Here is a 13,720-nt window from a genome sequence, read left to right on the forward strand (position 1 = left end):
GCTGCTCATTAGTCTAGATTGTACCCTAGATTAATCTAGATCCCATACCTTGGCATGTCACAGGATCCTTCCTTTGACTCCCCATGTAGGTGACTGGTATTACTGGGCCTGGAAAGATGGAGGCCCCACTATGTGAGGACAAATGGAGGCAAACTGCCAATATAATATTATATGTTAACTCTTTCTGAATACTGGTCTGATGCTCTGTAACACCAAAACAGGTATACTAGGAGAACAGAGAGAAAAAATAATATGTTTTATTATATCACTGTTCCCTATGTACAGAACTGGCCAAAGCTGAGCTCCCCCACTTCCAACCCATAAAAAGAAAAATCAGTACCCTGAAATTCAAGTTCTGAAAAGGGAAGTTTCCTGTTAAAGTTTTCCACTAAGTTTGTTTTAAAAGTTTCTATTCTGGGCTAGTTCTATGAGACCAGTGGCTTTGGTATTAAATATTTCACTATGCTGGATGGAAACAAAGTGACATATTTTGCTTTGTAGGACTGTTTGTATAGTTTGGGATTTAGTTGTTTATGTGTGTGGTTTTGGTTGTGCTTTATGTGGAAATTTACTGAAAAAGAAAGATGGCAGCATGATCACTTCCAAGTTTCACACTCAAATAATTGCAAAGGTAAAGTCAGAAGTTGTGCACAGTCCTAACAGACACTCACTCTCTCTCACACACACACAAACATCACACATGATTTATTCCTTAAGAAGTAGTTACTTTTAACCAGAGCCAGTGCTAGCCCATTGGGGGCCTTAAGCCGGACTATTTTGGGGATTCCCCATACTAAAACAGACAAGTTCTTATAATAAAAATGAATAGGGGGCACCCTGGAGCTGCTCGGAGCCTAAGCAATTGCTTAGTCTGCTTATGCCTAGCTCTGGCTCTGCTTTTAACCCTCTGCCAACAACTTAACAGGGATACAACCTCATTTCTACCAGATAAACCAAGTGCAGCAAATTGCAATGCACCAGCAACATTTATGGAATCAGACAAAATTGTGACAAAGGGAAGTAAACAAACTTTTTTTGTTTAGATTTTACTTATTTATAATAATAACAAAAATCAAAACCCAGTGACAGAATGTTGTGTACACCAGGAAGTCAAAGTCATGTTTACAACATTGACAGATGATTCCAATTACCCAAATAACTAACATGTGACGTTGTCTTCATCAAATTAATTCTCCTGCATTTGGGAAATGTCAGTTCTGTTTGTAATAATATAGAACCTGAAAGTCACTGGATGTTCTATAGAAAATGTACATTTTAGTCTATGGTTACCATCACTTCTAATTAGCAATAATACAAATCATTTATTTAGAACAGAATCTGCTCCATCATCTCATTTAGTAGTAAATCAATCGGATTACTCATGAGCAAGATACTGCACAAAGGCTCTAGTCCAGAAAGCTGCTCCAGAAAGACAGGCTGAAGTCAGTGGAGCTCTTCACAAGCACAGAAGTCCATCCTGTCCTAACAACATAATTAAAATTGGCAGAATCAGGCCCTTAAGAGGCCTGGCAGAGGGATGGCATAGAGTCAATACACCAGGCCTACAACAACCAGAATTCACCCTATGTAAAATTCCCAAGAAGCTGGCTAAACCAGCTCTCTGCCTGCTTTGTACCTCAACAGCAGCTCAAAGGAGTTGGTACAGAACCAGAATTGGGACCATTAGATATATGGAGCCATTAAATAGAAGCCCATACCTTACATCGCTCTGTATATAGTAGATAGCCATAAAAATTAACTACAAATTACCTCATTAACTTGCTTTTTGTCCAAATGGAAAACTTGACCAGAACTGGTTGAGGCAATTTCTTCGTAGACCTTGTAACCAATATGTGACCTATCATCACAGTCTCCAGTCAGCACAAATACAACCTGGGGTTTAAAAAAGAAAAACACACAAAGGAAATGAAAATATAGTCAGTCAGCACCTATGGCAAACCTCAATGGGAAAAATCTTACTCTCAAACTTAACAGCAAAGTATGCCAGAAAAATTGAAAGGTTCTCACTGCTCTGTGCGATGGACAGCCATTTTACTTTTGATTAATCTACTCTGAGTTCTGTACAAATGAGACGTACACCCCAAAAAAGGCAGGCAAGGGATTTGGAGCAGAGTTGGATTCTGTACCTACTCCATACATAATACTCTAAATTATTTCAATGTGATTCTTTTCAATTGGAGTTCCATTTGGAAGGCAAAGCCCATCAGGATTGAGTGATGGAAAGTGACTCATTGATTGAAGAAAACAGACATACAGAAATCATGTCAAGAGGGGATGAAATAATAAATCTTGTATCTGCACTTTTTATTCCCAGAGTAATCAGTATTATAACTCTCAGACGAATCCACAGACACCAATGCAACTGCCAAGGGGGCCAAGAAGACAAATATTGGCAGTGGAATATCTTACAGTATTTAACTAATAACCTTAATTAATGTCCCTTTAATTTCAACTTTTATTAATCAGACCAATTTAATTTACAACAAAATAAACACTAGATGCTAGACTGGCAACAGCATTACCTCTTTTACAGAGAGATATCAAAAATATCTTGGAAAGGAGTTTTTCTGGACAATGCTGCTACTGCATTGGTAGTAAATGGGTAAATAAACAGGAATGGTAGTATATGAATCTTCTCCTTACCTGTGACTGCTTCTGCTGAATGAGCTGCAGTACTTCATGTGTCAGCCTATAATCTTTGGATCGTGCATCAGTAAATACATAGATGAAAGAACCAGGAAGAGAAATTTCTAGAGCAATTTTGATTGCACCAATGCTCATCTCTGGACAGTCACCACCACCCTATTCACAATTAGAGAAAGAAAGAAAGAAAAAACAATCACAAGAAAGGAAAATGGATGTTAGCTATAATAATTGGTTTCTTTTTCAGAAAGATCAAGGCAGATTTCTTTTCCAGCTTCCAGCATTTTATCCTTCTTTTAAATTCACAGCATTGCGTGGTTTCTGAAAAATATTTATTTTATTAAGAAAAAAAAAAAGAGCAAGCCAAGTTTTAAAACTTCCCATTGATAGTCAAGTTCTAAAGAAAATGCAATAAAGATACTAACAATCAAACTACACGAAATAGGATAAGTACATGTCCACCTCTGTAAGAGCGTGTCTGAGCCGGGGTGCTAGTAACAATGAGGAATGCATAACACACTGACTGATCTATTCCTTCCGACCCACACCATACCCAGAATCTACCTGCCATTGTACACAATGGGCCATGTTCTGTTCTGGTTTAGCTACATTGGTTAGATTTACACCTAGATAACTGAGAGTAGGGGAAATAGCCCAATTAGTTTATAGTTGGTTTTTATGTGTATGCGCACATGCACATTCACACACACACACACACACACACACACACACACACACACACGCACCCAAGAAAGTTAAAGAAATGAGTTCTGTGTTCAGCTCTGAAAGTGATTAGTTTCACAATCATTCTTATCTCTTGTGGGAGTGAGATCTGTAGTTTAGATCCAGCTCCCATGAAATCTCTGTCTCTTGCAGTTACAAGCCTCCCTCACTGGTGACGATGTAATTGTTCCAGTGGTACATAGCCCTACCGGGAGGTCATGAACATAAAGGGAGAAGTGATCTCTCAGGTAGCCAGGACAATCCTATGGAGGACTTTGAATATCAGAACAGTGAGATCTTGAACTGGACTCTGCACTGGGGGGCAGAGTGGATAAAAATCAATGATTTTTTAAAAAAATATATATATAAAATCAGATTTTTTAATTTAAATTGGATTTTTTGATAAAATGCTTTTTGAGGAAAAAACCTATCTAAAGATAGTTTTAATTAAGAATAATCGCTCAAAGATATCTCATCATAGAATAGGGATTATAAATTCTAATTCTATAGTATGAGACAATATATTCATGTAATGTTTAAGAAAAGCTTTGTAAATGAGTTCCAATAGTTCATGGATTAGGGACCCAATCTTATGGGGTTCCACAGGTTTCTCAATAGATTATTTAGGTTAATCTTTCTATCTACCCAATGGGACTCAGTGCTAAGTCTAGAAGATACCATCAGAGATGTTTAATTTTGCAGTTCTCAAATGTGGATTTGTGTCTCCACAGGTAACATGCTTGTTAACAGCAAAAATGTTTTTACATAAATAAATAAATAATATATAGAGGTGAGAAATAACAGACCTCCACTCTATTGTCCCTCTGCAAATTTGTGTACACAGAGTCAATCCCTTACCTCTCTCTAAAAGTGCAAAGCTTCAAAAAGTTCAATTAATAGAAGATTTTTGGGGGGCGGAATAGATTTGGACAAGGAGAAGAAGTCTGGAGATAAATATGAGAAGCGAGGGGCATATGTTTTTTTGTTAAAATATTATATGTTTGCTGTTGAAGAAAAAAATCCAGAATACATAACATTGTTGTTTTAGTTAAATAAAACAATTTAAATGTCTTTCTGGTGATGTTCTCCTCCTAATACAGCATGGCAAGAAAATCTTCCCAATATTAATGATTAACCTGTTAAATTGGAGATAGTTCACCTCCCAATGACTTCATAAATATCTGCTTCAATTACCTTTGGTAAATGAAATAACCAAACAATCATTAGTTTTACAGCTATATCAGAAAATGAATCTGATAAGTTTTCAAAATAAGATCACTTTTTAAAAATGTATATTGTGTACCTTCTAAAAATGAAACCTACATCTAGCTCTGAGTTGTGAAGAATATGTATTAAGGTTATAACAACCAACAATAATGAACTTTTATGTAGAAAACTATGATTAAATCGAGTCTTTCTGACTAGTGATTTAAATCATGATTTATCAAATCCATCCTGCTGGGGGAGAACCAGTATATGGAGCTTAGGCCAGGGGTTACAGGGGATGTGTTCACAGTAACCTGTGTTCCTAAGCGGGCGGCTTCAGAGTTTATACTAGTTGGAACTTGTTGAGGTTTTTTGGGGTGGGGGTGTTTAATCAAAATATTAAGTATTGCTAAGTTTAACATTATCTAAGAGTCAGTTTCTCCGCTTAATTTAAAATTTATGGAAAAATAACACTTAAACAAAAGTTCATATTTCTTGCAAAAATATAATGTTTTCCTGTAGAAGACAGAACTTTCAAAGCATCTGAACTATGCATCACATCCCTGCAGGAGATGAGAATGACAAGAAACCTCACCACTTTTGGAAGTAAATGCAAAATTTAGGGCTTGTTTGCATTTGAAACGTTACAGCGGGAGGGGGTTCTCTTGTCAGCATAGTTACTCCATTTCCACAAGAGGTGGTAGCTAGGTCAATGGAAAAATTCTTCCATTGACCAAGTACTGTCTACACTGGAGGTTAGGTCTCCCTAACTATGTGACTCGGGAGGGGGGGGCGTGGATTTTTCACACCCCAGGGAAATGTAGCTATGCAGATGTAAATTTTTTTCAGTGTAGACCAACCCTTATTTCTTCTACTTAGCTTTCCCATAGTAAATTCCTCACACACATACACACACACACACCCCAACACACACAAACATATCTCTGTAATTAAACTACCTCTCCAGGTTGAGAAAAAAGAAAAATATAAATGTTATTGTTTTTTCTACACTTTGGAGGCAGTCCAATATCACAATGAAGGAGAGATTAATAAAACTGGGACTTTTCAGGTTGGAAAAGAGACAACTAAGGGGCAATATGATTGAGGGCTATACAATCATGACTGGTGTGGAGAAAGTTGTGACGGGTTCGATCACAGAGACCTCCTTGGTACTGTCATCTGATGCGCTGAAATTACCTCTGAGCCCGTCTTCCCTGTCAGCTTGGAACTCCAGAACCCTGCCTTGTTGAGCCAGTCACGCCAGCCTGCTGCAACACAGACCCAGGTCTGAAACATGTCCCCAAAGCTGCAGGCTTTAACTGAAAACCACTCAGCAGGTTATCTATCTCCAGGACCCAGACACCCAGTTGCCAATGGGATCCAAATCCCAAATAAATCCGTTTTACTCTGTATAAAGCTTATACAGGGTAAACATAAATTGTCTGCCCTCTGTAACACTGATAGAGAGATATGCACAGCTGTTTGCTCCCACAGGTATTAATCACTTACTCTGGGTTCAATAATAAACAAAAGTGATTTTATTAAGAATAAAAAGTAGGATTTAAGTGGTTCCAAGTAATAACAGACAGAACAAAGTAAGTCACCAAGTAAAATAAAGCAAAAACACGCAAGTCTAAGCCTAATACATTAAGAAACTGAATACAGGTAAATCTCACCCTCAGAGATGTTCCAATAAGCTTCTTTCAAAGACTAGACTCCTTCTTAGTCTGGGCCCAATCTTTTCCCTGGTACAGTTCTTGTTAGTTCCAGCTTAGGTGGTAAGTAGGGGATTTCTTATGACTGCAGCCCCTTTGTTCTTTTCTACCCCTCTTATAGTTTTGGCACCCCCTTTTATTTTCCACCCCCTTTTATAGTTTTGTCTCTGTGGGTTCCCACCCTTCCTTCTAAATGGAAAAGCCCCAGGTTTAAGATGGATTCCAGTATCAGGTGACATGATCACATATCACTATAAGACCTCATTCTCCATTCTTTCAGGGCTGGCCTGCACATACCCAGGAAGGTTTGCAAGTAAATAGAGCCATTTACAACCAATTTTCCTAGTTAATGGAAGCCATCAAGATTCCAAGGCACCATTAATGGCCCACACTTTGCATAGTTATAATAGGACTTCAGAGTAATACTTCATATTTCTAGCTTCAGATACAAGAATGATACATTCATACAAATAGGATGAACACACTCAGTAGATTATAAGCTTTGTAATGATACCTTACAAGAGATCTTTTGCATAAAGCATATTCCAGTTACATTATATTTACACTCATAAGCATATTTCCATAAACATATGGAGTGAAACATCACAAAAGTAAATAAGGAAGTGCTATTTATTCCTTCTCATAACAAAAGAACTAGAGGTCACCAAATGAAATTAATAGGCAGCACATTTAAAACAAACAAAAGGAAGTATTTCTTCACACAACACACAGTCAACCTGTGGAACTCTTTGTCAGAGGATGTTGTGAAGGCCAAGACTATAACAGGGTTCAAAAAAGAACTTGATAAATTCATGGAGGATAGGTCCATCAACGGCTATTAGCCAGGATGGGCAGTGATGGTGTCCATAGCCTCTGTTTGCCAGAGGCTGGTAATGAGCGACAGGGAATGGATCACTTGATGATTATCTGTTCTGTTCATTCCCTCTGGGGCACCTGGCATTGGCCACTGTTGGAAGACAGGATACTGGGCTAGATGGACCTTTAATCTGACCCAGCATGACCATTTTTATGTCATATATATAGATAGACAAAAATATGATGCTTCTAATAATCTTCCAGCTCTCAGCAAGGTTGGATCTTTGAATGGTAAGCAATGGAACGTTAAACTGTTAGGCTTTGTCTACACTACTACTTTTGTCAGTAAAACTTTGGTTTGTCAGGGGTTTGAAAAAAATACATCCCTGACTGACATAAGTTTCAGCAGCAAAAGTGCATGTGTGGACAGTGCTATGTCGGCAGGCGAGGCTTTCCTGGCAACATAGCTATTGCCGCTCATTGGAGGTGTTTTAATTATGTCAGCAGGAGAGCTCTCTCTTGCCAGCAGAGAGTGGCTACGCAGTAGACATTATAGCAGTACAGCTGTAGCTGTACAGCTACGCCACTCTAAGGTCTGTAGTGTAGACATAGCCTTAGTAACTATAGAGGTTGTAATCTCAAAGAACTGTTTACATATATGCTCCCAAAGTAGGACTACCTTATCATCTTCTAATGTAAAGAGTGTATCTGTTCTTTAAATGTAATTCTAATTATAAAGCCCTCCAAAATGGCCTTCTGACTTTTATTGAAAAAGAAAGCAGTAAAGCAGACATCCAAAACACTGTGAAAAAAACCCTTTTTGATTTTAATGTGTCAGAAATTCATCCTGGCAATGCTTTTGTATCCTAGAGGATAGCTCAGTATATCCCAATTAATTTTAACTGTTGTTGTTAAGTGTCCTCTTCAACAAATGACTGCTCTGCTTTGTGTGTTACATGTGGACACAAAGGCTAGACAATGGTTACTTCCTACAGCCCTCTTCCATTAAGGAAAACCTCTCGCTAGTCACATTTAAAATCAATCAGAGTATTGTTACACACCAGCGAAGTGTTCTATTATGCTAATGTTTATTTTCCATATAAATAGTAAAACTACTTTGTTAATCACTAATACACAGTGTTCCCAGTACAGCAGGAAACAGAAAACACAAAGGGCTGCCTTCTCAAAAGGTAGATCACATTACAAAAAAAAAATTATGGAGGAGAGCAGCTTTACATATCAAACTTTTCCTAATGAAAAATTCCTTTAGAATTTTTTTTTTCTAAATTGCAATTAAAAATGCCTATAGTTACATCCTGAACTTCCCTGGAAAATTAGTGTTAGGTTCAGTCTAGTTTGATAAGCACCCAGGAGCTCCAATTAAATATCTGAATTTATCTTAACTAGCCACATTTCTGAGGCCTAAATTTAGCCTTGGTTTAACTCAACTGACTTCAAATAGAGTTGCACCCACTTATTCTATGGCTGAATTTGGCCCTTAGTGTGCAAAATCTGACTGGAAACATCATTAGAAAAGACTCTTCTCATTAAAACAGTGATAATTTTTCTATTGGGCTCTATTAAATTAAGCACAATCAGGGGTTCCTTCTATAACTATTAGCAGCTGAAAGCCTGTGCTGTCACACTGCTATAATTCAGAAAATCCTGTGTAAAAAAGCCAAAATTGGTTGAGATCTTAAAAACTGGATAGTAACAAACATGGGGTTGGTCCTGCTTTGAGTTGGGGTTGTTCCTTTTTTGAGTAGGGGGTTGGACTAGACGACCTCTTGAGGTCTCTTCCAACCCTAATCTTCTATGAATCCCAGTGATGATTGAACCTGGTGATAGTCTAAACAAAAAGAGCTCATGCTTTTTAGCTATTTCCATTGCTTCACACTGACTCAACAGACATTGTAGGCTTCAGAGTGATGTTTGAGGTTATTGTGTGTGGTGACTGTGTTATATGAGTGATGGCATTGATTTGTATGTGGGTTGTGTTGTGCTCAGAAAGTTGTGTAGATTTGTGTGAGTGATGAATGAGGGGTGTGTGCTACTTTGAGGGGCTATTTGTGCTTGGGGTTATTGTGTATGCTGGTTGTGGTTTTTTGTAATGGTTGTATTGATTTGTGTCTGAGGGGGTTGTGCTGGGAGATTTGTGATTTGTGTTCAGGGATGAAATCCTGGCCCTACTGAAATCACTGAAAGTTTTGTCATTGACTTCAGTGGGACCAGGATTTCATCCCTGGTTTCGGCTCCAACTGCTATAGGAGCAAGAACCCACCTTTTCAGAAAGTATGTAAGAGAAGCTGGGAAATTTCCTTTTCGAAATATGCAAAGTCAGGGGTTTTCCCCCAAGGTTTGTTGATTTAAACAAAGTATACCCTTTTTTACATACTCAGCTCTAGGGTGACCAGACAGCAAGTGTGAAAAATTGGGACAGGGAGTGGGAGGTAATAGGAGCCTATATAATAAAAAGACCCAAAAATCGGGACTGTCCCTATAAAATTGGGACATCTGGTCACCCTACTCAGCTCATCCTTTTAGGATGCACGTTCCCTTCCATACAACTGGAAAGGAATCTATCTGGAGAATTTCATCTTTTGGAATATTCTTTTGAACAGATCACTGATTTAGCAGAACTTCAATGAGAATGCCACACAATACAGTTCCCCCTTTTAAACTTCATGTAGATTTGAGAAACATGCTGCGTACATGAAGAAAGAATAGGGTCACTGTATAATTAGGGAAGAAGAGAGTCAAGTGGTTTTTTTTCATATCCTGCCATCACTCAGTGCACAAAATTCACATTTAAGTTAATGGGTGCATTGCATTAAAAATAAAAAAGATTATGGTAATATATAGATAATAGTCATTTCACCCTTTCTCTCAAGATAAGGCCCACGGAAATCAGTGGGACTAAATAACAACAGTAAGGGCTGAAGGATTAGGCTTGTATTGGAAGCGCCCCCTCTAGCGACTCGTGTAGTCTGTGCTTTTGTTTTGTGGACAGATTGATTTTGTTATTCACAAATGACCCCTATTAGATGGATGTCAAGTTTAGCCTTGATGCTAATGAAGACAAATTTCATAATCTCCCTTGGCAGCTCATTACACTGTCTAATTGTTCTGATGGTCACAAAGCTCTTGCTTAAAATATTTAATATTTGGCATGAGTGTTGTCCTTTTTGATTAATACGAATAATTGTTCCATGTCCTTTCCTTCTGCATTAATCTCTCTTGTTGCAATGTAAAGATGATCTGCTTCTCAAACCGTTTTTGTTTTCTCCAGTGCTTTCTTTCAATTCATTTTCCTGTGTCTCTTAAATGCTTTATTGGGAAACACACAAATGGCAAGTGGTTGGAAAATGCTTCACTGTTCTGGGAGAAACCCAGGAGTTTTAATCAAAATATTACATAGTTCCAATTACTTTTTAAAATTTAACTTTCTGGTCTTTCAAATGTTATCGTTCATTCAAATGGATGCATTTTGTATACTGATATTAACTTATTTATATGCTCATAGTTTGAATATGAAGTTATTAAAACAATATGTCATTGACTAGAATTAAAAATAAATCATAACAAATAGAACTTCATAGTAATTTTTAAACAAGTTGTTTGGAACTAAGACTTTGTGCTAAACATTAATTACAAGCTTCATCTGCTCAGCAAATTATTTGCAAACATTAGCTTTTGGCTTCTTTTCAACTAGAAAACAGCATTTTTTCAAGTTATTTTTCTCTCTGCCAGTTATGAAAAACAAACTGAGGGTGGCAGCCATTTTAAAACTAGCTAATTTAAGACAAATGTCAAAACAGGGTTGTTCAGTTTTATTATTCAATATATATTATTGTTTTCTCTGAATTTCTAGTTTAGAATTTTCTGCTACATTTTAAGTTGTATTCATTGTGTTACACAAACGAGCACAACACATTTACAAGTAGCTTTTTATTAAAAGGATTCTTCCTAATGCCAGTTTTCTAAGCCAGATCTGCTCTTAATCCACAGAAGATCTAGACCTGGTCTCCGCTACAGAATTAGGTGAACGTAAAGCAGCTTACGTCAGTCTAACTCTGTGAGCATCCACACTAACATGTAGCTCCCTCCGACATAATTTTCCCACTCACTGACCTAATAACAACTCCACCTCCATGAGAGGCATAGCGCTCAAGTCAATGTTGTTAGGTGGACGCAGTGTCAACACTGTGTTGCTTATCGACGGTTGCTGCCTTTCAGAAATTGTCCCATAATGCTCCACACTGGCAGTTAAATCGGTGTAAGTGCTTCAACACAAGGAGTGTCGTGTGGACATATAAAACCAATTCAATTACTGTGGTGGCTGTACACCAATGACTTAATTTTGCAGTGTAGACCTACCCTGATCTCGCATTACTAAGGTTTGGTCTACACTAGGAACTTATGTCAGTATAACATCGCTCAAGTGTGGAAAATCCACACCCCAGAGCAGTGTAGTTATACTGACCTAACCTCCAATGTAGCAGCACTGTGTTGATGGCAGAAGTCCTACCGCTTCTCAGGGAGGTGGAGTACCTAGGCTGCCGGAAGAAGCTCTCCCATCGGTGTAGGTAGCATCTTCACTAAGCGCTATAACCACACAGCTGTGCTGCCACAGCATTGTAAATGTAGACAAGCTGTCATTCAGGCAGTACTCTAAGGAGGGAAGGATTGAATCTAGCAAACACTGCCCCAATCTGGCATGGGAGTTTTTCCATTGTTATAAAGAGGAAATAGACCAGGTCTTCTTTGACTAAGAGCTTGTCTACACTGGCACTTTACAGCCCAGCAACTTTCTCGCTCAGGGATGTGAAAAAACACCCACCTGAGCGCAGCAAGTTTCAGCGCTGTAAAGTGCCAGTGTAGACAGCACTGGTAGCTATTCCCCTCATGTAGGTGGTTGTTTTATAGCACTGGGAGAGCTATCTCCCAGCGCTGGTGCCGCAACTATACAAGCCACGGCAGCGCTTTAATGTTGCCAGTGAAGACATGCCCTAATTCAGGGACGGCCAACCTGAGCCTGAGAAGGAGCCAGAATTTACCAATTTACACTGCCAAAGAGCCACACTAATTATGTAAGTAGTCCTGCATCAGCTCCCCCAACTCCAACCTGCAGTGCCTCCCACCCGCCAACCGCCCCACCAAACAGTGCCTCCCACTCCCTCCCCACACCTCCCGCCCACCGCAATCAGCTGTTATGCAGTGCACAGGAGGCTCTGGTGGGGAAGGGGGAAGAGTGAGGGCATGGCAGGCTCGGGGACGGGGTGGAGTGGGGGCAGGGCCGCCCAGAGGATTCAGGGGGCCTGGGCCCCCCACCGCCGAATTGCCGCCGAAGATCCGGCACTTCGGCGGCAGGTCCCGGGGCGGAAGGACCCCCTGCCGTGGGTCTTCGGGGCACTTTGGCGGCGGGTCCCGGGGCGGAAGGACCCCCCGCCACCGAATTGCCGCTGAAGACCCGGAGTGGAAGAAGCTCCGGGGGCCCGGGCTCCGCAAGAGTTTTCCAGGGGCCCCGGAGTGAGTGAAGGACCCGGCTCCGGGGGCCCCAAAAACTCTCGTGGGGGCTCCTGCGGGGCCCGGGGCCCGGGCAAATTGCCCCACTTGCCCCCTCACCTCTGGGCAGCCCTGAGTGGGGGCAGGGCCTGGGGCACAGCAGAGTTGAGCACTGAGCACTCCCCAGCACATTGGAAAGTTGGCACCTGTAGCTCCAGACCCAGAGTCAGTGCCTATGCAAGGAGCCCCATATTAACCTATGAAGACCGCATGCAGCTCCAGAGCCACAGGTTGGCCACCCCTACCCTCACTGCAGCTCCACCCAAATCCTTCACACAGGGGACCCAGTTCTGATCTCATTTACAGCACCTTTAAACCAATGCAATTCCACCGACTGCAAAGGAGTTACTCTTGATGATTTACATCAGTGTGAGATCCAAATCAGGCCCTAAGGCAATTCCCACTCTGAGCCATCTGACTGATGAGCACCGCTACTGACACAGCCCAGGAGATCTGCATGATGACAGAGAGTGCTTCAAGGGCTGAGTCAATCTGATGGAAAATTTACCTTTAATCAGTCTGTGTCGGGTGGTATCCTGGTGGATGTCACACAACCTTTCTTATATGTATATTAACTAAATTAGATATTTTGTAGGTTGAAATGTTTCAAAATTGCAGACAAATTTTTCCCACGCAAAGAAAATTGAAAAATTTCAACAAATTATTTGCAGTTTTTCACCCAGCTGACAGAATCAGTAAAAAAAAAAAAATTACAAAATAATTCTCAGAATTCTCCAACTTGTTCTAGTATTTTGTATTGTTGAACAAAATCAGTAAATTTAGTCACCCTGTTGTAGAACAAATCACATGGGTGTCAACTATGCATTCAGGGCAGCTAGCATAATAGGGCCTGACTAGGGCCTCTAGTAGAAACAAGTGAGAAAGAAGGCTAAGGAAATAAGGACCATAGCAAGTACCATGTACAGAACAGGTAAGTTACTCACCTGAACATAAAGTTCCCGGAGTTCATATTGAAATTTCTTGGAATCTGTGGTAATTGTCACTGGGCCGATTTCTGGGATTAAAAGAAA

The 13,720-nt window shown here is 39.9% G+C and overlaps 1 protein-coding gene across 1 annotated transcript in view; it reads right to left on the reverse strand.

Annotated features, from left to right (window-relative positions):
* HMCN1 (hemicentin 1) overlaps positions 1-13,720 on the reverse strand; it is a 319,979-nt gene that overhangs the window by 252,992 nt on the left and 53,267 nt on the right. The window contains exons 2-4 of the mRNA XM_045027042.1: positions 13,634-13,704; positions 2,665-2,823; positions 1,771-1,893 (exon numbers count right to left, since the gene is read on the reverse strand). Of these exons, the coding sequence (XP_044882977.1) occupies positions 1,771-1,893; positions 2,665-2,823; positions 13,634-13,704 (353 nt within the window). The remainder of the gene's footprint in view (positions 1-1,770; positions 1,894-2,664; positions 2,824-13,633; positions 13,705-13,720) is intronic.

The sequence above is a fragment of the Mauremys mutica genome, chromosome 8 (assembly GCF_020497125.1).
Source record: "Mauremys mutica isolate MM-2020 ecotype Southern chromosome 8, ASM2049712v1, whole genome shotgun sequence".
Lineage (NCBI taxonomy): Eukaryota > Metazoa > Chordata > Testudines > Geoemydidae > Mauremys > Mauremys mutica.